Consider the following 25985-nt stretch of genomic DNA (forward strand, 5'->3'; position numbering starts at 1 on the left):
TGGAGTGGGAGATACCGCCACATATTCCTGCAATCACTGCGTCTCACTGGGGACGCTCTCTCCCACTTATCTCCTTATAAGAGCAGCGCGAGTAAAATCATTTTTGAAAAAAACTAAACAAAACCAATAGCTCAAATGTTTGAAATGCGGGGGGGGCGGGGGGGGGAGAGAGTGAGAGAGAGAGAGAGTGAGAGAGAGAAATAATTACAAAGAGGTTGTGCTGCTGCTTGCTTTGTTTATTCCAACCAGGAGTCCAACAGGCTTAAGCGTCAGACCGGGATGTAAACACATGCTGCCTTTAAATAACTTCCCACTTGCCTCAACATGATCTGTCTCGTATAGGCCATATGTCCCGTCCATGTGTTGTACGCGTTGAGGCCGCAGACAGTCCCAGCAAAAATAACGAGCTCACACGATATATTGTGTACGTGTTAATCCCACTTCTCTGTGATTTATAGCCCTTTACTAAATATAAACCTTTTTGCTACCGTATCTTTTTAAATAAAGGGGTTCCGAGACAGATACCAAACAACAGTTCTGGATTCATCAAATAAAGAACTGAAGCTTAATGTTTTGAAGAAAACCAAAAATAGTCGCACACCGGCACTCAACTCTCGCCGAGCCCCTACTACGGTGTTGTACAGTGTACAGTGAGGCCCTCACCTCCTCTGCCTTCCAGCAACCATTCATACTGAGCCGGCCATGTAGCAGTGTTAGGATAAATATGTCGTAGATATTTCAGGGGAGGATAGAGTGTGTGCGCAGGGTGTGTGCGGGTATTCTTAGTGCTGATGACAGTGCAGGCCGATGAATCCGTTCACGTCTCTAAATTGGGTCCTGGCAGCGAAACAAGGCCAGGCCATCAATGCCCAGCCGGAGGTGTTCTGCTGTTTGGTGGTTTACACCTCAGATAGTCTCTTTATTAATGTTGTTGGGTGAGTGTCGCTCAACGCATCGCAGGTCACATTGGTAAAACTAAACAAAATAATAATCTGCAAACATGATTGTTAACATGACAAGATAATTCGTACATACAAAAACAAATTTGGCATAAAACAACCAGAGCCAAAAGGCTTACATAAAACATGGAGAGATGATATGATGGTCGTAGTATAAATGCCATTCATGATATCAAGTGAGGGTCTATTTCTGGATGCGCAACCTTAGAATATGTTGGACAGGAAGGGGCCGAATGCCTGAGAGGGTGGAATTTTACTGTACTCATGACTTCACCTCTGCAACAGGATCGTCAAAGCACCTGCCTCCCTTTGCACAACATAGGCACCATTATGTAACAGAAGCAAGAAAACACTCTATTACATGGGGGAAGTCAAAGCACATGATAATTAAATAAAAAAAAACACAAATGAGATCCTGCTTAGACAGCACTGTGTAAGCTGTCAAGAGTCACAAAAGTTCCTCACGAGAGCCAAAGGTGGCAATCGTGTCTTCCTCGACAGCCACCCACTGGTTCGGCCCCCAGTTCAGTGTTTCTCCACCTGCAGCGGCAGACTGGCTACTAGGAGCCGTCGTCCTCCAGGATGTCCGGGTGCTCCTGCCAGAACTGGTCTGCGATGATGTCGCAGTGGTGGTCCTGCACCCTCCTCCTGCTGCGGGTCACCGGCACGTCTTTCTCCTCCTCATTTGGTAGCTTGAGGCGTTTGGTGACCGTTTCATCTCGCTGGGCACAGAGAATGAGGAGAGTGAAAAAAAGAAAAAAGAAAAAGCCCTAGGCCTGCTTAAGTGTTGCTTGTGTAATCTTGCTACCAAAGGTATTGGGAAAAAAAGATTTCCCTCACATGATGAAAACTTAATTTACATTATTCAAATGGAGAACTGTATAAAAATAGAGGGTGGCACTGTGTTTTTGAATTTATAGATTTATTTTAGCATAGGGCAAATTAGCTGGTTACTTGTTTCTACTTTATGCAAAAAGACAACTGTCCTCTGGTTTTGCTATTTATTTCTCAAACAGACATAAATGAACCCAATGGTTGCAACTTCTGTCATTTCAAAAAGTAAGTAGTAAAATAAATAAATATACAAAAAACAGCATACACAAAACAAAAGGAAGTAAAAAGTTAAGTTCACTGAAATCAGATACAGTTATGGAATAAAGAACATAAAGAGCAAATGTTAAAACCTGCAGGTAGAGAAGTTAACAGTCACTTTAAGTAAGTTGGCTAATGTTAATCTAATGCCATGTCGATGTTGACTCGAGCTCACCTTTTCCCAGATGAGTGTTGTTCCCTTCCGGTGAACAGCAGCCTCATTGTTGTAGTTGATATCGAACTCCGAGAACAGGATCTCATTTTTGTCTGCGGCCAACGTTCCCTAGAGGGCAATAGAGCTCCGTCACAAAGACTTCCTGCAAACTAATTTCTTCCTCTACAAAGTAAAATAAAAATACCAGCATGGCCGCGCAGGCCTCGGGTCCAATTACTGTTTTGAGTTCAAAAGAAAACAAAAACACGGCATCATGTTGACAGAGACACTCAGGAGCACAAAAAGTAAATTCAGCTGCGAGGGACTCGTGCCAAGTGAACAGCGAGCCAGGACGAGCATTTCCACAGCATCAGCTGTTTTCACATTAACAGCGCTCCGCTCTGGAGAACAAAGTCTCATTAACATTGAACAGCTGTGTTAACCAACCATCCGGGTCCAGTCGGATGCATCATTTTAAAGGTGCCTCTTTGTTATTTTAGACAATACTGTATGGTGACATCATTCAAAGCCTAAACGGAAACAAAAAGAAAAAGTATTTGTGCGCTGTATTCTCACCAGCAGTAAATGTAGGTCAATTAAAATATATCTGATGCGATAACAACATGACAATGAGTTCGTCAATTTTGACAATGCAGGACAAAACGAGATAGGTCTTGTGGAATATAACAAATAACTGTCCCTTATGAATATAAATCAAGTATCAAAATGAATAAAGGGTATGAATGTTTATCATTTATAAGCAATCTCCTGTTACTGTCTGAACAAATACATCCACTGTTGCATGCGGATGCATCGGTGCATGTGAGGGATGTTAACGATGAATCGATTATTGGTTATTTGTTTATAAAGAATTTAATCAATTAAATTCAATTGGTCGCAATTAATTCAACGTTTTTCACACCGGTAGTTAATATCATTATAACAGTGCAGTGGATTTCACCTGTAGATACTGTGATGGTCATAATATACTTGGAACAAGTTACTTTAAAACAACTTTAATATAAATAAATAAATAAATAAATACAAAATAAATGTTTTAATGTGACCCATCAGAAGTCAACTTAAAGTCAGAGGATAAATGTTGAGGGTGTTTTTATTGTTCTCTAATGTAAAAATGGGTCCCCTTGGGGCCTCAACATCATTTAAGGGTTAAATATTGTGTTCCTTACACATTTGTCATTGTGAAATTTAGGTTCTCAGGAAAAAAAAATGCAGCTTACCAATTAATCGTTAATCGATCTATAAGGTCAATCAACTTATAATTAATGAATTAATCGATAATTTGAATCCCTAGTGCATGTGTGCAAAAAAAGAAAAAAAGAAAAAAAACCTATTAGAAAAACATTGTTTGCCATTACCTTCAAGCGGTCCTCTGCCTGGGTGGTGGTGAGTCGTCCCTTTTGAACTAACGTCCAGAACACTGTGTTGTACAAATTGTTTATGTGACCTGAGAGACAAAAACCACACACGTCAGTTTGATGAAAAAAGATTCCAGTAGTGTGTATGTGTAGCTTGTGATTGCACATTGACACCCACAGTCAGCTTGCCTCCAGCTGAGATAGTCTCTTAGGTTGCGGTTGCTAGGATACAGGACCACGCGGCCGTCAAAGCTCGGTGGAAACAGGAGAGTCTGCTCCCCGAAAAACTCCTTCCAGTAGAAGACATAGGAGGAGGAGAACTGGGAGACCACGTGGGTCATTAGCTTGCTGCGAGAAAAAGAAAGAGGAGAAAAGAAAATCTTAATACATAACAAGACCATTATGAGCAGGTCGTATGGTGCCCTAATATGCGTACCTGGCTCTCCTCTTGAACAGAGTGGAGGACCTCTTAAAAACAAAGCTGAACTCATCACTCTGGCCGTAGGCGATAACAATATCCTCGAGCTCCGACATGACACAGCGAGCACTCTGGGTCATCAGGCCCAAGGCCCTGTTGTCATTGGGCTTTGTAAACTTGTGTTGGTCTGCAAACCTGGAACAAAATTTGACAGCTGGTTGATACAGAGCGGTAGATATAGAAGAAGGCAGATGTGTGGCTGAAAAGGTAAACTTACTTGTGGAAGTTTCGCCCATCCAGCCTGACGACAATGTAACAGTTGCGCAGACAACTGTCATCTGTTTCAAAGTTGCGGACATACTCGAACTTGCTTTTGGCCATGTTGCTGGAACTACTAGAGAAAAAGGCCAGAGGTTTGGCAGTGCAACAACTGATTCGTCCAGCAAGTCTGCAGGCCCTCCCAATCAGCATGAGGGCCCTGAGGCAAGAATTAAGAAAGAAAGAAAGAAAGAAAGAAAGAAAGAAAGAAAGAAAGAAAGAAAAATCAGGGCAATATATTGGAAAACAGGAGTATTGGCGAGGAGATCTTTCAGGCTAAATTAAATTATGACGAATGATAATTAATGACTGATTAATATCAATGTCAGTTTAAAACAATTCAAACGAGACGTGGTAAAGAATAATCGAATTCATATCAATAATACTTACACTTGAAAGTCATGTATGGCAGCAGTCCCCCTCGTCTATCAATTAGCTAACGGTACTTTTAAGACAAAGTTTTAATTTTTACTGAACCACAAATGTTTGCTTCCAGATTTCCTAACCAAATACTTCCAAGTGCAACAGTGTAAAGAATCGTAATTTTTACATTTATTTGTGCCCGTTACCAGCTCACATGCATCGGGTTGTGTACTGTCCGTCAATAAACTGTGTCCTGGCAGAACTGTGACGGTGTGGAACAAAGGTTCCGGGGCAAGAGTAGGAAACAAAATCCTCACAATCATAACAATAGTTGGCAACAAAAATAACATATTTAAATAGTCATTTACCACTCGCCCCAAAAAACAAAGCCCCACTACCATATACACATTTATAATCACACATTTGTGTATGCATAGAACAACCTACAAAAATATTGACATCTGTGTTTTGGCGACACCACGTGGCAGATAGAAATCTAGCAATCGAAGATGCCGCCAAAGATCGTATATTTAAAATGATGCCGTGGCCTTTTTTTTCTTTTTTTTTCTTTTTTTAATATATCTTTGATACCAGTTTAATATAACATCAGATTCTCCAACAACGCTCCTCCTAACATAAATAATGTTAGGAGGTTTGTTTAACGTTGATAAAGTATAAAATAGTAAACATGACATTTCCAGAGCAGAAAGCCACCACTGGACTGTTACATTATGAGCAACTATTATAAATACCGAGAGGAGCATCAACTCTGTGCGACGAAGGAGTTTCCCCCGTCATCCCTCGCGTCGTCACGTGTTCTTTGGCAGTGGTTTTCAAACATGGAGGAGGGCGAGAGGCGAAGCACCAAAGCAGACAGCAAAGACACGCCGACTACGAGCTTCTCCGGCGCGCCACCAGTGCCGCAACATAGACCAGCTCCAGACACTGCACCGGAGGATGACGACGCAGCCAAACTCGACGTGTGCTCCGACAAGTTCGACCCTCTCGCGGCCCTGTACTCGCCTACCGTGTCGGTGCCTTTCTCGAACGTCAAGTGCTTCAACAATGTGGCGGAGTACGAGAGCTTCGTGAAGGGAGGCAGAGGCAGGGCCAAGCCGGAGAACGTGGAGAAGAGGCAACGGAAGGCGAAGAAAGGAGTGCCCGACCCGGAGCGCATCGAGAGGCTGAAGAAGCTGATGGTCAATAACCCTGTGGCAGAACCGGAGGAGGGCCAGAGCAGCGCCACACCGCGGAGGCGGAAGCACAAACCCCAGAAGAACATCCTGACCAGGATGCCTTGTAGGTTCTGCCTCAACCATCTGCCTCAAATTATTGTCATAACACTCACCGTCTGATGTGTTGTTATGTTTTTTTTTTCCTCCCTCAGTATCTAAAGGCAGCCCACTGGGGGAGCTGTACCGATGCGTCGAGGAAAGGATAAGGGTCAAAGTTCACATCAGAACCTTCAAGGGACTGAGAGGAGTGTGCTCGGGTTTTGTCGTGGCCTTTGACAAGTTTTGGAACATGGTGAGCACCCTGTTCAGAGACGTGGCGACAGCTTCAGAGTTTTGAGATCATGAAGAGATGACGTGCGCTGAGGAAACCCCTCACTCCTGTTTCATTTCTGCACCAGGCCATGGTAGACGTGGACGAGACCTACAGAGAGCCTCTGCTGGGAGAGGCCCTCTACCACGAGAAAGCTCTCACCATTACAAGGGTGCGCACTCACACTCGTTTCATATCTGATGTGTAGAACTGTAGTAGTTTTAGAGCTTTCAAAAGTGTTGACATCACACATAATAGATGGCTTTGCTTTCTTCAAGTGTTCTCTCATGATCCCTAACATAGGAATTACATTGCCTGCCTCTGATTGGATCATGACAGCTACTGCAGTGTACAGCCATCCTTCCTATGAGTTGCTTTTGCATAACAGTGACTTGGAATAAGATTGAACAGATTAAACTATTTCAAATATCTGCATTAATTGGTTTAAGGCAAGTTTCATTTTACAGATTGTCCTTTAAAGAAAAGCTGTTAAAATAACTATTCAGGTGAAAGACGCTGGGGAAAAAAATAACAATACCACAGTTGTAAACTTCAACACTGAATGGTATTAAAAAAGAGCATTAAATGACTTGCAGGCTGTTAGTTTATCCAGAAATGGTTTGGGCTGTTACTTATGTTTTTATTATTCTCTATAAACTGACTTCTGTCATTTTAGAGACTTGGCACTTCAACAAAAAGCCTCTAAAGTGCAGACCACTTTTAAGCACAAGGTGTTTTTGCATGGCGTGTTTACCACTATGCTCGAAAACATGCATAAAAAGCACTAAATTCTGATCTTGAAAGACGGTGATGATGCACTATTTTGACTGTTGTGCAGAAACGCTTTGCTTATGCAAACAGAGAAAAAAAGGCAGGGTTTTTTTTGTTGGCTGGTCTTTGGCGCTTTGCATGAAGGAAGCTGGATGTGGAAGTGGTGTTATCCAGTTGTGAGGCTGGTTTGATGTACAGCCAGCCTCAGAAATGACTCTGGCATCGGCTAATTGAAGTGAAATGATCGTTCAGTTAATGGGCGGCCGCTCCGGTGGGCATTCCCGCAGCCAACATCCCCATTCCATGCTCCCTGGAAGCCTGTGTGCCCACTGTGTTGTCCAATTAAAACGGCACATTTTAAAAGGTCCATTTATAGTTAATGGCTCAAAGCACATCTGTAGAATAAACATCAGCATTTAAAAAAAAAAAAAAGAAAAAAGTTTGAGGTGGTTGAATTATCTTGGCACAAGATACAATTTTTGTAGCCAATATGCACAACTGCCTCACTGTCTTCGATGTCTACATACTTGGCTGCTAGCTTAACTAAGAAACTAAATGCTACGTTTTGTTGCAATATTGGTTTCTACTGTGTTAATGTGACTGTGTTATATTCACTGCAGCTCTTTGAAAAGCTGAAGGTCCAGGAGAGCACGGAAGAGGCGGCCCACGAGAAGGCCAGCGAACCCTGCGCGCCCGCTGGCGACGGGGAGCCAGACAGGACGGAGTCGGAGCTGTCAGAGGGCGGGAAAACCAAGCGGACGGGAAAAGAAACCTCGGAGAGGAAGGAGGCGCGGAGATACGGCAAAGTCCACACACGGCACATCAGCCAGCTCTTCATCCGGGGCGAGAGCGTCCTCCTCGTCAATCCACAGCCACTCTGATTTTAGGGCAGACTGTGCGCTTGAAATAAATGACACTGGCAGAAATCTGAAGTTACACATCTGTATGGATGACGCTTATATCATATACTGTTATATCATATTGATATGTTTTGTTTTTTGTAACTAGATATAGTGTTTTGATTTGGAGGAATAAAGGGTTCTTCGATATTTGTTGTTGTTTCGCGGGGCGACTTCATATGCAGCACGCTTCCTGGCCAGCAGGTGGCAGCAAAGCGCCGTTGCTACCGCCCCCCAAACGGGGCATTCATTGTCATCTGAAAGCGCGTGTCCCTTTATGTTGCCTCTCCCCGTTCGCTTGAACAGGGATGACAGCGCAGTCTCGGCGGACTTCATAAATGCATTATGAATAATTGAGTTGGTGAAGCTCGAGATTGCAGATGGCACTCAAAAGCTGTCATTTGTCTTGACGTCTCGGATTGCTTTTACTCTTTAATGGGCGCATTACCCATAAAAGCACAATTTACTGCATCTCACGAAGTTGCGAGGATACACCCCCCCCCCCTCCTCTGCACTTTTAAACGGAGGTTACTTTTGGATGATGAGAGCCAAAGAATGATCACGTGTCCCCATTATATTACTGGGTCTCAGCTCCCCTCTTTTAATTGAGCGGTTTAATTCGCTCCTTTCTTTTAATTTACATATGTGTTTTCCATAAATAGGGCAAGACTTTAACAGCATTTGATCTATACACCTTTTTGAACACAGCGTAATGTTATTAGCAGAGTCAATTTCACCCTCTTCCTCTCCAGAGAGCGAAACAAAACCGGGTCAGTTGTTTAATTCGGGCAGTGTGTAAATGGTGTTTGTCACGTCGCTGTGTTCACATAAACTAATGTGACGTGAGAAAGAGGCAATCCTTCCGATAATCAGGCCATTGGTGTGATCGGGAGGAGATTAGTTTTTGTCCGCTTCAGAACCATCAAGGACAAAAAGTGACAACGTCTTATCAGGGCTGAGGAGACACGGAAGTAATCGGCGGCTTGGCCTTTTGCCGAGTGATCGAGTGTTTAGGCTGGACTCGACCGGAGAAATCTGATCAAAGCTGCTTCAAATCCAAAGCAAAGTTTCCACAGCCACTGATGATTTGTTTAAATCAGGTCCGAGCCGTCTTTTGACTGCCAGCTGCGCTTCGGAAAAGCTCAGCCGCGCCATCGCCGCTTCACGATCGTGTGTGCGTCTAATAAACCACCTCATCCGGTAAAGCGTGGGAGCGGCTTCGCGGTGCATTCAGGCACACCTCGTAAACTCTTAAATCAATATCTAAGTGTTGTTATTTGTTGAAGTACATACACCTGTCATTATCTCGTTCATGTTTTACTGCATTATTTTAAAAATATCAAAACAAACATGATACATATAATAAGATTACAATGCCGATTACAATATATAGCCAATATAAATATATATGTAAATACAGGCCTATATATAAGTTATTTAAAATAAATAAAAAAAGCGATTAAAAAAAAGTTTCCTTCAAACTCCTCCAGATTCTTGTTCTACGTGTCCACAATTCCCTGTGTGGGGAATTTTAAATTCTTTCACGGTACCATTTTGGGATAATCTGACGCTGAAGTTAAACACAGCATACAGTTTGTAAGAGGACATGTACAACAAGAATCTGGTGGAGTTTGCGGAAAACGTTTTGATTTGAAAAAAAATTTAATATTTGAATCTGCCAATGGAAGCAGATGTACTGTATGCGGTGTTCAACTTCAGCATCAGATTATCAGAAAATGCTCCAGTGAATCATGTTGAAAATCACCTCAGAGGTAGTTGAGGACATGCAGGACAATAATCTGGTGGAGTTTGCAGAAAACACTTTGATTTTGTTTTTGTTTTTTTTAAATAATAATTAAAGAAAAAAAAAAAAAACTCCTCGTACGCTTTACCGTAAGAGGCGTTTTAAACGCGCACTCAATTTTAAAGTGTAGATAGCGCGACTGAGCCTTTCAGAGGCGTAGCTGGCGTGACCGCAGTGTTATACGGCAGATTTTAAAGCACACAATGTTTACTAATGTAGTATTATTGGAGAGTGTTAATGAACATACTTGTCAAGTCAGCCATCAGGATAAAAATCAAAAATGACATTTTCTCACCACGCTTGTAAATTAAAATAAATTTGGAAATGATTGTTTTTTTTTTCATGATAGGCAACTACCAGTATATATAAATACATGACTTGAAAGCTTTGCAAGCCCCATATTCGACACTTTATAACTGATGCTTTGTAGGAGATTCGATATCTTTGGAAGAGGATAACGATGTGACACTCAAGAGACATAAGCATGTGATAAGCATCATAAAACGCTGATTTCAAGAATAACTGGCCGTTGACTGAAAGACGGGATTTACTGTTACAAAATGTTTCAACATGTTTTACCTGCTTGACTCTTCGTTTCAAGGTAATTATTTTTTTTTAGGCTTTCTAATGACGAAACTCACCAACTTCTCTCCAACTTCAAGTAATTTCAGGGCAGCGGCTTCACTTTTGCTGAGTGAGCCTTTTTTTCCCCCCATGTCGGATGAGGCTAATGACACAGCACATTAAATAACACACACCATTAACATAATTCAATCAATGGTTTAATGTTGTAGATAAAGAATCTTGATGTGAAAATCAAAATGGTAATAATGCGAAAAATTCCTTTCGTGAGATGATTTCTTTTCTATTCCTTTTTACATTTGCACACGATAGTGTTTCAGTAACAAATCCATGTGGGCAAAGATCAAAACAATTTGAAGTAGAAAAAAGAGAGGAGCATTAAACAACTGCAACTGATATGGTTTAAGAAAAGGAAAGAAAAGAGAAAACAGCATTACAGATTTTGGTCATTTCACTGCTTTAGACTGACGCGAGGCTACTGTGTGTTAGTGTGCTCAGCCTTTTGAGCCCTTGGGAGAGCATGAAAGCAAAATTTGAAATAGTCTTGGGGCTGCAGGGTCTCCCTACGTTCTCCTCTGGATGAGAGGTTGTTGTTGTTTTATTCTGAAATGCATTTAAACAACAGAAAAAAAGAAATCAGGCAGCTTGAACTAGAGGAGGCAAAACTCCTCTGCAGGCACTTAAACCAATGGAAAGCAACGCACTGTGCAACTTGGGAAAAAAGGAGAGGACAGGTGGATGTGTGGCGATCATGTGCTGGCTGCACGTGGGCCTCGTCCCAATTGGTTAAAAAGGGGCCTCGTCTCGCCGATCACAGCAGCGAACGTGTGAGAACCAGCGCAAGCGTTTTCCAGAGGGCTGTCTGTTATTCCAAAGGCAGGTGGAATGTGGAAGAACAGCACGGACCGCCGTGCACGGCACCATCCCAACAGCCAGCTGCAAGTCTTGCATCAAGCTGGGAAATAAACATGTATATATATATATATATATATATATGTACATATATATTTTACTATTTTAAATGAGGAGACTTGAACCTGACGGCCCTGGAACGAGAGAGAGGGCGAAGCGTCGCACGGCTACATCTGACTGGTGTGCAGGCGGCTCGCTTGGCTCGAGATGCCAGTATAAACAGACGTTTGTAGTGAATACAGACGCTCTGTTCTGGTACCTGCTGTCAACAGTGCACAGCCACACGGCCTCCTTCAAGAGGTTGAATAGGGGGGGAAAAAAATGATAAAGGCAAACAGGTCATCCAGGCACTGTGTGCTGCGATATAGCACCCAGGACCCCGGCCCTGGTCCAGGGGCTCCTTCTAGCTACTGATTATCTTATTTGGATGCAACAAACAAACAAACAAAAAACAAAACAAAACCAAAACGATTATTATCTTCTTCATAAGTAAAATATATAGATATATATATATATATAGCATAAGAAAAAGGCCATAACTGATAGTCCCCTGACAGGAAAAAAGGAGAAATGATCCTTTACCATCACTCCAAGCAGTCGTTCATTAGCACTGATAGGCATCGCGTGGAGTGTTGATGCGGAGGGAAAGAGGGCGTGTCAGCGCGCTGCGCTACTGATCTTGGATGGTGTCAGATTTGGTCTGCGCCGAACACGAACACACCGTCACTCCCCCCTGCGCACTTCTACTCATAACTTATATTTGTAAAGGGCTCCGGATTTTCTATTTACAAAAAAAAAAAAAAAAAAAAGAGGAAGAACGAGAAAAGAGGTAATCTCACATTCTTGAATGTACATTACAAAGTTAAAATGGCTGATCATGTTATTCAAAGTCTTCATTCAGTAAAGTAACTGAGAAAGCATCTCAAAAAAATAATTACACATCTACTGATTTTGTCGTTTTGTTTTTTTTTTTTTCTTCCCACCTCCACTCTGGTGATTTCACTCGATTTGAGGCTCTGCAGCGAATCGTCCTGCTGTGCTCTCGGTGGCGCACTCTCCTCTCGTCTCACTATCATGTAATGGAACCCACAAGGCACAAGGTCATCGGTGAGCATGTGTGTGCATGTATGTGTGTGTGTGTGTGTGTGTGTGTGTGTGAGAGAGACCATCACCCCACATGAGACAGATCATTGGTTCAACATGGCGTTAGCACACATTCATTTAGATCCAGAAGATTATTTTCCTGTTTGTTTCAAACCACTGTGGGGGGGAGGGGGGGGTGTTGGTCGCTTCGACTGTCGACGTGATTCAAGTACTCTTTGTTTGCAGCTCGTGTGTTTCCTTCACCACTGGACGGAGAGAACGAGAGGCCGACGGCGCCCCCCCGCAGGCCGCCGATGCGCTTCGGCATCCTTCACTTTCCAAAGTTGCCAAAGTCGGCGAAGGCGTCCTGTTTGGGCTGCTGCACCATGCCAGGGTTCATCATTCCCATGGTGCCCGGCATCCCCATGTTCATCCCCATCCCCATCATGCCCGGGTGCGGGGCCATGCCCATGCCCATGCCCATACCCATGCCCATGCCCATGCCAGCCCCAGGGTGCATCATGGGATTTCCAGGTGGTCTGACAGTTGTGGGTCCCAGGCTCATGGTGGCGAATCCCTGGGAGAGCATGTTGGGAGGGAGCTGGTTGCCTGGAAACCACAGGGAGAGACACAACACGCTTACTGGCGATCAAAAACTTCATCGAGTGTAAATTCCAATTCCAAATCCACTGTTTACACAGATGCTAAATTAAATGATGCGATCATGACGTGTGTATGCGTGCAGCAAGCGTTCAATCGGAATCAATCATTTGAGTGTGCGCGGAGTTGTCTAATTTTCCAGGAACAGCAGTAGAAGAAGAAGAAGAAGCTGTACTTCCGCCTGTGTTGTGTCCGCACGCCATTGGCTCGTTCACTCTTTGTGCCCCTCGCATTTTATTTTCCTCCCCTCTGGCTCAGTGTCTGTTCATGCAGCTTTTTTTTTTTTCTAAACATGGAGCAGTTTTACTTCCGTCCCGCCACTTTTCTGCCGAAAAACGAGCGGCCGCTGCAAAGGCGTCACACTGATGTAGCGCACGTCGGATCAGAATCTCCCGACTGACGTGTTTGCACAAAGCATTTTTAATCTGATCGGGCCTTTATTCTGATTATTTGTGTCCATGTAAACATAGCTAATGAAAATGCCAAGTTGTAAATGACATGCAATGTGGCAGCGAGAGCCCTCGCCGCAGCTCGGCGGCTGCTCTCACCTTGCTGGAGGGTGTTGAGGGTGGGCTGCATGGGCTTGGGCGGCTGCATCCCCGGACCCAGGAAGTCCAGGCTGATGTCCACCTTGTGGTCCGACCAGGTGGAGGGGAGGGACGCTTTGGCTCCGGCACTCTGTGAGGCGGCTCCCTGCTGCGCGGGCTGGAGCGGCTGGGGTTGCAGAGGGCCGCCCATGTTCGGGAGGGGCTGGCAGAGATAAAGACAGGCGCGACGTTTGAACGGGAGCCAAAAAGCGTGAAAACATCGCAGAAACCCCCCCCGCCCCCCTGAAAAATACAGAAGAGCTGCGGCTAGTTTTTCTAACCTGGGCTTACAAACCTTTGGCCCGACACACCTTAGACCACCTGGCATTACTGCCTCCTTCAAAACTTATTAGAGCGAGGCAAGTATGTTTGGTAAACCGAGTGCTGGATGTCTCCTCAGTGAAAGAAAAACATTTTTTTTTTAAGTAGGTCAACAAGCTTTTAACACGGAAATAGATTCGACATCCACAAGCTTTTGTTTGGATTTTGATGCAACGGCAACTCAAAACTGATTCTTCTCATTTTGTGTGTCAGTAACAGGAGGAGCGGGTCGTTAGTGGGCGGTCTCGGGGGGGCGGCGAGCATCTGGCGAGGCTGCATGCGAACCCGCCGCCATCGCTCCTCGCCCTCCATCTCTCAATCACCAAAGGTGCGTCTTCATCACGCAAGTGCACCGTCTAAATGCCATAAAGGATTTGTGAAAAAGCCCCCTTTCTTCAGAGGAGCAACTGAAATCTTTGGATTCCCAGTTTCCAAATGCGATGCCTGGCCTGCCGCCAAACGGAGGGGTTGTCTGTGTTTGAAAGGCCAGAGTGTTGCGCTCAGATTACAGCTGCCAAATCAACAAACGTGGTTTAAAGAATACAAAGATCTTTTTTTTTTTTTTTTTTAAGAAAAAACAAATACATCAGTGCCCAAAAAGTGACTCCGGTACAATCTGTGCTGGCTGCGGTTGCCCAGAAGGATATCTCGGAAAAATGATAATAATTATTAGGATCAACAAGCAAGAGTGAATCCGAAAGAATTTTTAACTTGGCTTTCAAATCTTGTGCGCAAAGAGTAAAAACAGTTGGTGCAGAATGTGTTGTGAATTAGGGTATTAGGGTATTCTATTAGGGTATTCTACTGATGAGTAATCGCAAAAAATGCAATTATTATTAATAGTTAACAAACAGGCTGACAAATATACCAGAAGATAAAATAAGACAGCCCTCTGGGTAATAAGAAAATAACTGGCTTACCCCCCCCACCCCCTTTAAAACTTAGCAAAACACATCAGCCTCTGTGCGCCACACTAGTTATAATCATGGAAAATAGAATAAAGGAGAAATAGAGACAGAAAATTTGCCTACAGGAATATTATTAATCAACACGTTAAAGTGCCTCAATAAACTTCTTCAGCCATAGCAAAAAACCTAAAACAAAAATCTGCGTTTGTTACATCGCATCTTTCACATACGGCCAAAAATGTAGTTCCATGGTAACACAGTGTCTCAAGTGTAACCTTTGTTATTCAAAAGTGCAACTTCTGCTGCCCACTGCTCCCTCCGGGGACGACGGGTCAAATGCAGAGAATTAATCTTGCATCCTTTGGGATGTGACAATCAGTGGGACTTTCTATCACTCCAACTTTAAAACTCCACCCAGTCCATAATGTGAACTTGGTGACACCGGTATTATACATTTAGACTCTGAGACTACGGGACCATTTGTGATGACTACAGCCTCAGTAATTTACAAAGGCATAAAATGCACTTATATTTTCAACTGATATCAAATTTCCATTTGCATTTCCGCAGCGATTGCCAAATGCTTTCTAAAATCCAAGTTCACCCGGGAGTTTGCGCCATAAATGCCCAAAATGCAGCGTGCCAGCTCCGCATCCCTGACCTCTGACATTAATAAGCTTATGGGTTGTTCCCCGAGGATGTTTTTCTTCCAACTGTATCATTTAAAGGCCCCTTCATGGGCCTTGTAATGATATGTATAGCAATACATTATTAAAGGAGGATGCGAGGAGCGTATGAGTGCAGCCATGCATACCTGTGACCTAGACTGGGGCAGGACCGTGGTGCTCATGCTCTGGCTGCTGCTCATGCTCAGGTTGAGGCTCTGGGAGGACGTGAGCGACTGGGTCGGCCCCATCAGGTCAAACAGGTCGGTCGAAGCAGGAGCGGCACCTGGAGCCGTGGCCGGGGCGAGGGAGGGGGCGGCGGCGGCCGGAGGAGCCGCCGTCATCACGCTTGCGAACAGGTCGGCTCCGCCGCCGTCGGCGGCCTGGGCCGACGCCGGCATCTGGCCCCCGGGGAAGGCGTTCCACTCGCCGAAGTCTCCGTTGCTGCTCGAGGCTTGTGCTGCCGCGACGGGACACAGAGAAAATCCAAGATGCGTCGAGTGAATGACTGGAAAAACTTTATTCATAAACAACTGAAAAGCCTTTAGCGCATTTCTCAGTAAAAAGTCTAAATGAGGTCAGCGGTGTATTTTCTGCAGCGCTCCCGATGACCACTTGAGGCGTGTTTTTAAATTTTCATCGAACTGGCACCGCTTGTTGTCTGTATCCCTCCCGCTCAATCTTTTCCAGCCTGCTTCACCCCCACCAACTTCCTTCTATGTCCCTGTCTCCTTGTCATCCATAACAGGAGTTGATGTGTGTCTGTTCTTGTTATGCAGAGCAGGTAGCAGGCTCCATATGGCCGGGGCTTCCTCCCAGCATTCCGCTGAATATTCTAGCAGCATGGCTGCAACAGCACACACATGCACACACACTCCAGGGGCGGGAGGGGTGAGTGTGGGTGGGGAGGGAGGGAGGGAGGGAGGGATAAAAAGTCTCAAAAAAAAGAAAGAGAACCAACCACTTGCTGAGGGCGAGGAGAAGTCTGCAAATCCCCCCATCAGGCCTGCGGAGAGAAATATAGCGCATCAATTTTAAACAAGGGAGCTCCAGGTGTCATTCCAGCATAGTTAGCATTCCTCCAGTGTCACAAGTGAGCGAGGGAATGGGGGGGCGGGGGAGGGGGGAGGGGTTGGGCGGTGGCAGTAGATAGGTGGAGAGGACCAAACATCTGTTCGGCGCTCCCGCCCTTTCCACTCACCAGGGACTGCTCGGAAAACATCTGGTGCACTTAGTTCCTATACATCAACTCTCCCCTCCACCCCCCACCCCCTCTCCCTACCCTCACCCCCCCGCTGTCCCCAAATTCTGAATCTAGCGCGAGCAGCTGGGCGCTGTCACCGCAGAGTCTAAGCCTGCACTTTCCTGAGTACACAGCGATATATCTGAGCGAGACTAATACTTGATTTACTTGTGTCTGACCTGCTCGCCAGGGAACATATATATATGTGTGTCTATAGATAGCAATGTTGCTCTACATCAGGCATGGGCAAACTACGGCCTGGGGCCCATATGCGGCCCGCCGAAATTGAGGACATTAGTCAGTAAGTTTTTTTTTCCTTACATTTTTTCAGTGTTTTAAGAGTAATTTCAATAAAGAGCTAAATACTGTGTGGCTTCAAAGACACTGACCTTGTTGTAACACTGGTTCATTTTCAATTGACATTAAACCACATATTTTCTACTTATTCCATGATATATTTTTCCCTCCTACGAGGTGGGCCACCAAAACACTCCATCCATCTGTTACTGCTCCGGCCCCCTCTGTCACATTTTAGAAACCACTGTGGCCCCACCAGTCCAAAAAAAAAAGTTTGCCCACCACTGCTCTACATGGAGCAGAGAGCAGATGCTGCACAGCGGCCCGACTTGGATGTGTTGCTGTAAGAAGTGCGGCTGGCAGACAGGGTGCCAGTGCGAGGTGACGTACCGCTGGCAGCTGGCTGGCTGGGTGTCGTGTCCACCATCAGGAGGTCAGCCAGGCCGGTGCTGGCAGGCTGAGGGGCAGCCGGCTGCGACTGGAGGAGCAGAGGGGAGAAGTTGAGACAACTTGCCGGCAGAATGCTGCTGTTTTCCAGCGTCCTCGCGCCGTTTGTACCGGCTTGGGGGCGGAGTCTGCGTTGTTGTCCCCCATGTAGTGGGCGGCGGCTCCCAGGTCCACTTTCTTGGAGGGCACGCCCCTCTTTCGCGTCGCCGTTGTTTCCGTGGCCTGGACGATGGAAACGCTCTTGGTGGTGGTGACGGTCTCCTCCTCGTCCTTGTATTCCTTCCCCGACTTTCCATTGTGGAAAGAGCGGTTCCGGTCCTCCTCGTGCTCGCTGCTGATAGAACAGCAGCTTACATAAATCAACTATAGCACAAACGATCGGAAGAAAGGCCCAATCACATTCAAAACGCTTCATGTTAACCCGTCAGTTGGAAGATTCTGACCCGATACGGCCCATTTGGAAAGAAATTTCATTCCGAAAGAGAGGGGTGGTTTATGCCGATTATTATTCGGAATGGCGTCCATGTCCACACCCATTGGGATCCCGTCTTCCCAGTTGGGGTAAAATTATCACCACTGCGCACGTGTGCATGCGTCAGCGGCTTTGCGGCAGCCGGTCGTTTTTCGGCAAGCAGAAAACATGGCGGGAGGGAAGCAAAACTGCTCTGTTGCTGACAAAACTTTCTTGTTGGGAATTTTAAAAGATCTCAGGATTTTTTGAAGAACTCGATGGTCGAAAGGCGGAAGCACAGCTTCTTTTTCTACTACTACCGGAAAATTAGACAACCCCGCGCCGACCCAAATCTTTTATTCTGATAACATGCTCGGTGCACGGATACGCACGTCATGATAGGATCATTTTATTTAGTGTCCATGTAAACAGTGGATTTGGAATTTAAGATTAACCAAGGTTTAGATCGGATTGGAGAAATTTGCGCATGTAAACATAGTGAGAAGCACATCTAGATTTTTGTCCCCTGGGAAAAATACAAAGATTTCAACCCTCGTATTGTTTGGGGCCTCAGTTTGTCACCGACCTGAATCGCTCAGGTGAGTCGTCTCTGTCCTTCTTTCGGAATTTGTTGATCGTATCGTCGATGGTGCTGCCGATCTTGTCGCTGATCTCGCCCAGCTTCTCGCTGAAAGGAAACTGCCCTTTGCTTTTGTCCCAGTCGTCGTCCCACCTTGTTGTCCGGCTGTCGCTCGGGTCGTACCGGTCCCCCGCTGAGGAGGAGGAACCCAAGCGGAAGAAATATTCACGTTACAAACGTGATATTTATTTGCACGTCATCCATCTGTTCTTACTGACCCTGAAAGGTCTGACTTACAGTAACCCCGGTGTCCCATGGTTTCCGAGGACACCCCGACGTACTTGTCTTTGTTCTTCTTTGCCTTTTTCCGTTCTTCTCGCAACCGGTCGTCGTCCTGAACCAACTCCACCATCTCCTTCACCCTCTGGCGCACATTGACACCCTGGTCCTTCCCATTTTCGTCTGAGGACAAAATGACAATGGCGTTTATGCAGAAATGACCAGACTCTGCACTAAATACTTGTGTCCTGGAAAAAAGAAAAGCTGTGCAGTGAAGATGGCGGGCTAAGCAAAGTTTATACCTTCCATCTCTTGGTGAGACTTTTAAACTAACGCCTTTTTCAACTGATGATAACAACAACAACAACAACAACCAAACTCTGACATGAGAGTGGGTCTCACCAAATCAAAGCTTTATTTGAGGAGGGAATGTCCTTTAAACATGAACATATTTACCGTCTAATATAAACAGACCCAAGACCAAGAGCAGACCGAAGAAAAGGTCCAGGACAGAAGATCAGAATGAGGTCTTACCAACAAAATGGTAACTTTCCAGGGACCTCAGGTCGTAGAGATGTTCCCTGCCGCTGGTCACAACCCTCTCTGATCCGTTTCTGATCAGATGTCCCAGCAGTAAAAGCGACTGATAGGAAGACAAAAACATTACAATGGTGTGTGTCGCGTGACATTTTCCTTATTGTTACCACATTGGCTTTAAACCTCTTATAGAAATAGAACCCACAAATAATTATTCAATGGCTGATACAATTGGCCAGTGGTCACATCTACATGATGTACAGCTAATCTGCTCCAAAGCACAGAATTTCTGTGAAACGTGATTCAATCCCCATGTTTGGAAGTAGATTCCGTTTTTTTGTTGACTTGACTGCACACATCATAGGACCCAAAATAGACATTTAAAGATGCAACACCCAATTACAGTGACTGCTGGTGGCCATAAATGCCTGCAGATGCTAATGTTACATAAGCCAGGCAGAAAAGCAGCAGAAAAAGTACCTTGGAACCAGAGTGAAAATGCAAATGTTTGATTCCCGTTTATCCAGTGATTTATTTGCAACTTAAATGCTATTTGTTCTTACTTTTGCATTGTAGTTTGAATCATTTTTAAAGACTAGTTTAAAGCATGAATTTAAGGGAATTCATGGCAGACTAATTTGGACTGGAGCCAGTTCAAAATTTTAGCTAAAAATCAAAGCCACTGTCCTTGACTCAGTATTTGCAAGAGAGCATTTTTGGGATGAAGAAACGGTGGCAGACCTTGTAAACTCTCCTCCAGTTTTTCTTGTTGTCCTTCAGCATGCGGGCCCACAGCATGTTCATCACCTCTGGAAACTGCTCATACATGAAGGTGGCTCTAATTGAAAGAAACGGTGAGGAAAGCAGGGATTACGACACAGAACTTGTCATTTTAATGCTCACTGACAATGCACGATGACGCAAACTGCAACTGCAGGATTTTGTCCTTGGCTCCTGAACTGTAAAGCCTCGCCTAGGGGACTGAATTGTTATCAAGTGTTTCAGGAATTTCCAGATTCTTTAGTACATTGGTGATTATGCCCACAACAACACATTTAAAAAGTGAGGTGAATCCAAACAAGAGAGAAAAGTCTAATCTAACAAGTAGGACCAGTCTGGAAACTCAGAGGAGGCTTGTGATGCTGTCTGAGGTTCTTGGATTTCTTTTCTTATCAGTTACATAACATTTACACTAAACAAATTGGTTTATCCACGTTTATTTTTATATTGATTTCTAACACTTGACTAGTTCAGTCTTTTTTTTATATATCATGCACAATAAAACAGTTGTTGGGAACTTTGAGTGTTTTTTTTTTCCATCTTTGGCAAATACTGGTTCTATTACCAGTGGCTTGCTGGTCACATGCTACAGCAGCGAGGTTGTGAGGCTTTTGTGTCGAGTAGTGGTGTCTTGTTTAAAGATAAACACAAACAAGAAAACAGCTGCTTACTGAGGGCAAAGTCCATTTAGCAGCAGTTAAACATTGCTCCTTGTTGTCATGACAAATACTCCAATTTAGAAAACAGACGATTTGGAATAATGTTTGTGGTTTGATTTTGTTTAAAACATATTAGAAACACACTGTCCAAAGTCCATCATTTACCTGGAGATTTCACTCATGAGCTGTCCTGATGGGCCCCAGGGATCATCGTTGGTGGCCTCTCTGACTTTAGACTCCACCTCTGTGTAGTTCATCACCACATTGGTGCTGTACAAAAACAAACAAGACAAGATTTCCCATTTACACCATCTCAGTTAGTATTAAGCAGTAGGTATAGTATAGTATAACATTTTTTGTACTTCAGTTCAGCCTATATGGCTCTCATTGAGAACACGGCCATGTAAAATAATGGAAGCAAGGTACTCTCATTACAGCCACGCCCATCACCTCTGACTATACACTTGAAAGGACCATGGGAAAAGCCGAGGGCTTGTGTCTGCGCTCTATATTCAAGCCCTCAGCAGAAACGAGGACACCAAACATTATACGGCATCTACTTGGTCTGACTCAAGATTTAACCACCACTTATGTTAGTCCTGTAATATCCCTCATTCACAAACTATATGCAGCATTTCAAAGGGGTGATTCTTACAAAAACAACAATAAAATTGTTGCCTACATGGAACACAGTGCATTTTAACTTCATTTGACCACCATTTTCCCATAAGCTGAAGAACAAATACCTGTCAAGACTACGGGAGAGCCAGAACTCTAAGTCTTGGAAAATACTTCACGCATCTTTATTCTTGTCCAGTTCATGTTTCTGTAGTTCTTTTCTATACTACTTATAGCTTTTTAACGGTTGCAGTGCAGACAACTGTTTGCATTAGCTGACGAGCAAAACACAGGAGGACGAGATGCAGTTGATGAAACATCATATATGGTCACAGTCACAGCCTCCGTTCTAGATACTTATCCCGACAAAACGGAAGTTGTGACACTTTCTCAGTGCGAGACGAGACACAACCACACAGGGTTCACTTCAGACTTACGCAATGCCGTACTCGCGAAGCCAGTACTTCGGGAAAACAGGATAAAAGTATTCTGACACATCATGCAAAAGAAATCATCTACAGAAACAACAGGAAGTGTTGCATCACCACACCCACAACTGCTCTGCAACAGTTTGCAAATGCAGGGTGCAATTATAAATGAATGACTTGGGACAGAGCGGAAAAGAGAAAATAAAACTTCTCTTATCTGTACATTCAAAACCTTTTGATTTCTATCCATCCTTTGTTGCACCTATCTTGTGTTCTCATCCTAAAGGGATCCCAGTCTAAGTAAAGTTGCCACGATTTAGAGGGATGCATACACAGCAGGAATGAGTTTCCCTGTGGACTAGAGAGCACGCTATAACTGCATCTTTGGATTTGGCCAACAAACCTATGAAGGGATGAAAAATTGCACCACGGTCTGCCTATGGAACAGCTGTTTACAATACAAAAGGACACAACTGCCGAGGCATTTGTCAACATTTAGTGCTAGCAGCTTCATTACACTGGGTACTAAATGTTGCCATTGAGACTGAATTAACCTGCAATTTAGTCAGAAGTGTCTGACTAACAACTCTCTCTTAAAATCCCTTATGAAACATTTCTTCTTTCAGGAAATTAATTAGTAGCTGTTAATCATTAAAATACACACGCCGTCACATATCAAGTTATCTCCTGCCATGACAGCTCGTAAATAAACAGGTAATTTATTAACACACGGTAGTTCAAAAAAACCAACAACGTAATAATAGATTTAAGTGGTGGTTTTAGCTTCCCTGAAAGCGTTAACGTCGCAGCTTTACAGGAATATTTAAATGTTATGTATTCCAGCTAGAAAATCAGAAAAGGCCATAAACTCATCTAGTGTTAAGCTAATTTGTTGTGGTGAGACAAAGATCAGGCGGTTTGTTCAGACAGTTATGGTTATGTTGTAATATTCACTGTATGTATAGAGGCATTTTGTTTGACTTTATTATAAGTAAGATTCTTGCTATGTATTTCAGACAATAGTGGCGACGCCAAAATATGACACTCTGTGCGACATTAAAAAACAAACAAACAAACAAACATTCCCCGCCGATTACTTTTCCCCCAGAGCTGTCAAACTAGCATAGCTGGTGAGCCTCGTCCCTTGCATACGTAGTCAGAAGTGAGCTAAACACCCAGCTAGCTAGCTAGCTTGTTGGCTACATGAGTTAGCTCGGAGTATCGGAGAACTTTACAAACAACAAACTCCCGAATCACACTGCAGTACAAAATGTATCTAAACGGGATGACAAGAGGACGAAAACTAATCCCGACGATGTACTTTAGACGCCGAGGAACGACCAAAGTCGGATTAAAGTCGTGTGTAGCATCAGGGCAAGCTAACTTGTTGGAGTGGCGTGACGTCAAAGTTTTGGGTACGTGTCTCTATTCAAACAGGTACACTTTGGACACACAAAAAGCACAAAATGGACATGACACAGCTGGGAGATACTTACGCTTTGTCAACCAACTCCCGAACCTTCCACAAGTTCAGCATCTTGGCTCCGTGATAAGGGGCTTTGTTCCTCGCCGAACCCTCTGTTCCGGAACGAACACCGGGACCAAACCTTGAACTCTTGAAAAAGTAAACTCCCTCCTCACCTCTCGTTCATTACAGGAGGCCGAGCGCCCCACCACTAGACTGACAGGAAAGGTTACTACAGGAAATGCCGCTGCGACGTCAACGAGCGTAGAGCAGCATTGGAGTTGTAGTTTCTGTCCTCTCAGCTGAGCGGCAGCCGCGGCTGAACCAGACACTTTAATTCAACTCCGTGTATTTCGCCGACAATTTAGCTCGGATTGTTTCTTGTCAGTGAGCACTGCACAACAGCGCTGTTAACCATTTCCGGATCAGCGCAAATGGTAAGAACTGGAGCAGGAGTATTGTAAATAATGCACACAGACAGAAGATAGTCTCCTAAAGAAGGCTCAAGAAGGATTTGTCGGCTTTATGATCATAAAGTGGAACAACTTCACACTTTAGTGGCGATTACAATACTGAAACATAGTAAAGGTCCAGTAATTTGACAAAGGTCATGAGGGCTACATTGCGCAAGAACGTAAATATCAAGGTCAGTGATGGTCAGTGATGTGACATCAGAGGGAGAGCATGGCCTGCAAAACAGTAGTTTGTCTTGCTGACCACTTCCAAAACATCGTTCGAGTTTGCTAATGTGATTGTTGTGGAATGTCATGCAATTGCATACAAGTGCTATAGGCCATCCGTGGAAGTCTCCAGTGTGAATCTGTCATTTTTAATTTTTAATTCGATGATGAAAAGACAAAAACATGTGTTGTGATGTGCATTTATTATAAAAATGAGTCACTACAGGAAATATATCAAAACTTGTATGATTTTCCTTTTCTTTCAAACTTCATTGGTTTATTAATAATTAATATTGTGTGACTTTCACCCCGCAATGCTGATTCTGCTCGACCCTGCAACCCCAGTTTTTTTTTTTTTTTTTTTTTTCTGTCCGGTTGCATCCCCGGCTCTCGCCAGCGCTGTAGCTGCGCTGCGTCGTCATCAGCAGGTCGCCGCCCCTGTGTGTTCTCCATCCTTCCTCATCTGGCATTCAGGCATGCTACAATGACCCAGTGATGCCGTGTGACAGGCCAGGCAGGGCAGTGGCTGTTTGTGTCAATCCAGATCAATCACTCCCTCTTCTGGACGGACAACGCCATCAACGTGTGGAAAGGTCATGGGGTGCGCTCAAGCCAGGCCTGATGAGGTGAGTGGTGAGGTCAGCGCAGCGACGGGAACACCCTTGACTGGTTGACTTGTATCTTTACCAGAAGAAGAAAAAAACCAATACACAAAAAGAACCTTGATGGTCCACTTTTAGTGAGCGGAGGGACTAAATGACTGAAAAGGGGGATGTTTCTCCCGACTTTGTGTGTCTTTTTGGATTCTCTTGTGACCGGGAATATGTCAAAGGTATTAAGTTCTCTTTAACTTATTGATTGATTCTCCAGTGAGGCGCTGGGATGCCCCGCATGTGACAAGGTCTCTATCCTCTAATGATACGTGTAAATATGGCCCACAGCTTACACTTCTGTGGGGAAGTAAGAAGGAAACAACACAATAGCCAAAATACAACCCATTTGAGGGAGAGTGTGTGTGGGGGGGGGGAAACAACAACAAGAAACAGCACTTAACGGCCCAGAATGCACTGCACCCGAGGGAGCGACCTCAATTACTGTTACACGTCCAAAGAGGAGAACTCTGGGAGAAGTGATTGCTGGGATGGAAATGGCTGCGTGTGTGTTTGTGCATGTGCGAAACGTGTGTGTGTGTGTGTGTGTGTGTGTGTGTGTGCGAGCGAGCGCGTGCGCTTTTTGCCAGTGTGAGGGTCGGAGGAGGATGGATAGAAAGGCACTCAGTAAAAAGATCTTTCAGAAACACTTTGCCTGGGTGACGTTGACACGGGCCCGTTGATTGACGTGCACTTCTCGACAGGAGCCGGCGCTATCAACCTGGCCGCCGCGCATTAGGAATGGCACGGTCCTCTGGGAGGGGCCTAAGTGGCAAATGATGTTTCTTAAGACACTTTCTGTCAACAATGTGCGTGTATTTTGGAAGTGTGCGAGTGCTGAGGATGGCAAAGTATTCAATCAGAGCTTTGATTGGACAAGCCCCGCCCCCTCCCCTGTCGTTGAAGATCAGAATTGTGGGTTCAACGGGTGTGCGGCTGCAGAAGCGTGTCCAAGGGACGCTGAGTTTTCCTGAGATGAGAGACAGACATACAATCTAAAATAACGTAAGCGATGTAAAAAAAAAAAAAAAAAAATCTTGCAGAGTTTCAACTTTAAAGATGGGGAAGCAAAGATCCCTTCGAGGAAACTAGTAGGTTCATAAACTGTCTTCGTATGTGAAAAATGCCTCTCCTTGATGTTTCATATTTCATAATCAACTTTCATAAATCATTTTCGCTCTGCGGTTGATCATCAATTACGCCCACAGAGACCGAGTTGTCACTGTCGACTTGAAAGAAAATGTGAGCCAAAACATGATGTAACCCCAGCGCAAGCAACACTAGGGGGCACTCTGACTTCTCTGGAACTTGAGGCCGCAGAGTTTTGCAAGAGGGCGACGCTGTTCAATGTCTGTCTCCCTGTGAGTGTGAGAGAGAGTGAGAGAGTGAGAGCGAGAGAAAGAGAGAGAGAGAGAGTGTGTGTGTGTGTGTGTGTTTCAGCTAAACCACTG

At 44.5% G+C, this 25985-nt stretch overlaps 3 protein-coding genes across 6 annotated transcripts; 1 reads left to right on the forward strand and 2 right to left on the reverse strand.

Annotated features, from left to right (window-relative positions):
• Positions 1 to 882: 882 nt before the first annotated feature.
• On the reverse strand, positions 883 to 5575 carry thg1l (tRNA-histidine guanylyltransferase 1-like). Of its 3 annotated transcripts, none has more exons than XM_076041517.1 (7): positions 5436 to 5575; positions 4280 to 4480; positions 4021 to 4197; positions 3763 to 3932; positions 3585 to 3673; positions 2227 to 2334; positions 883 to 1681 (listed from the first exon to the last, which is right to left on the reverse strand). In XM_076041517.1, the coding sequence occupies exons 2-7, from the start codon at positions 4471 to 4473 to the stop codon at positions 1520 to 1522; spliced, it is 900 nt and encodes a 299-aa protein (XP_075897632.1). In that variant the 5' UTR covers positions 4474 to 4480; positions 5436 to 5575; the 3' UTR covers positions 883 to 1519. The 3 variants fall into 3 exon arrangements, with proteins under 3 accessions (XP_075897632.1, XP_075897631.1, XP_075897633.1); XM_076041516.1 differs by lacking the exon at positions 5436 to 5575 and adding an exon at positions 4711 to 4868; XM_076041518.1 differs by lacking the exons at positions 2227 to 2334; positions 5436 to 5575 and adding an exon at positions 4711 to 4868.
• On the forward strand, positions 5466 to 8048 carry lsm11 (LSM11, U7 small nuclear RNA associated). The gene is made up of 4 exons (XM_076041514.1): positions 5466 to 5982; positions 6071 to 6210; positions 6317 to 6400; positions 7620 to 8048. Exons 1-4 carry the CDS (start codon positions 5523 to 5525, stop codon positions 7878 to 7880), a joined length of 945 nt encoding a protein of 314 aa, XP_075897629.1. The 5' UTR covers positions 5466 to 5522; the 3' UTR covers positions 7881 to 8048.
• Positions 8049 to 10462: 2414 nt separating this feature from the next.
• clint1a (clathrin interactor 1a) lies at positions 10463 to 23454 on the reverse strand. 2 transcript variants are annotated; one of them, XM_076041492.1, is made up of 12 exons: positions 23236 to 23454; positions 20859 to 20963; positions 19996 to 20092; positions 19252 to 19360; positions 18736 to 18900; positions 18445 to 18631; positions 17519 to 17741; positions 17351 to 17438; positions 16382 to 16426; positions 15570 to 15880; positions 13488 to 13689; positions 10463 to 12888 (listed from the first exon to the last, which is right to left on the reverse strand). In XM_076041492.1, the coding sequence occupies exons 1-12, from the start codon at positions 23274 to 23276 to the stop codon at positions 12611 to 12613; spliced, it is 1851 nt and encodes a 616-aa protein (XP_075897607.1). In that variant the 5' UTR covers positions 23277 to 23454; the 3' UTR covers positions 10463 to 12610. The 2 variants fall into 2 exon arrangements, with proteins under 2 accessions (XP_075897607.1, XP_075897608.1); XM_076041493.1 differs by having other exon boundaries at positions 17519 to 17738; positions 23236 to 23447.
• Between the last annotated feature and the right edge of the window lie 2531 nt (positions 23455 to 25985).

Source organism: Nelusetta ayraudi, unplaced genomic scaffold, assembly GCF_046127955.1.
Source record: "Nelusetta ayraudi isolate G7.1 ecotype Tasmania unplaced genomic scaffold, CSIRO-AGI_Nayr_v1 ptg000068l, whole genome shotgun sequence".
Lineage (NCBI taxonomy): Eukaryota > Metazoa > Chordata > Actinopteri > Tetraodontiformes > Monacanthidae > Nelusetta > Nelusetta ayraudi.

What these genes read in the sequence shown, in the direction of transcription:
- thg1l (XM_076041517.1), bottom strand. Translation starts at nt 4,473, where the DNA reads ATGCTGATTGGGAGGGCCTGCAGACTTGCTGGACGAATCAGTTGTTGC. An exon ending in GATGGGCGAAACTTCCACAA is followed by an intron (nt 4,198 to 4,279) that starts GTAAGTTTACCT and finishes ATTTTGTTCCAG; the next exon opens with GTTTGCAGACCAACACAAGT. An exon ending in CAGCTGGAGGCAAGCTGACT is followed by an intron (nt 3,674 to 3,762) that starts GTGGGTGTCAAT and finishes TTTGTCTCTCAG; the next exon opens with GTCACATAAACAATTTGTAC.
- lsm11 (XM_076041514.1), top strand. Translation starts at nt 5,523, where the DNA reads ATGGAGGAGGGCGAGAGGCGAAGCACCAAAGCAGACAGCAAAGACACG. An exon ending in CATCCTGACCAGGATGCCTT is followed by an intron (nt 5,983 to 6,070) that starts GTAGGTTCTGCC and finishes TTCCTCCCTCAG; the next exon opens with TATCTAAAGGCAGCCCACTG. An exon ending in AAGCTCTCACCATTACAAGG is followed by an intron (nt 6,401 to 7,619) that starts GTGCGCACTCAC and finishes TATTCACTGCAG; the next exon opens with CTCTTTGAAAAGCTGAAGGT.
- clint1a (XM_076041492.1), bottom strand. Translation starts at nt 23,276, where the DNA reads ATGCTGAACTTGTGGAAGGTTCGGGAGTTGGTTGACAAAGC. An exon ending in CAGACTCCGCCCCCAAGCCG is followed by an intron (nt 17,439 to 17,518) that starts GTACAAACGGCG and finishes CTGCTCCTCCAG; the next exon opens with TCGCAGCCGGCTGCCCCTCA. An exon ending in TGCCCCAGTCTAGGTCACAG is followed by an intron (nt 13,690 to 15,569) that starts GTATGCATGGCT and finishes TATCTCTGCCAG; the next exon opens with CCCCTCCCGAACATGGGCGG.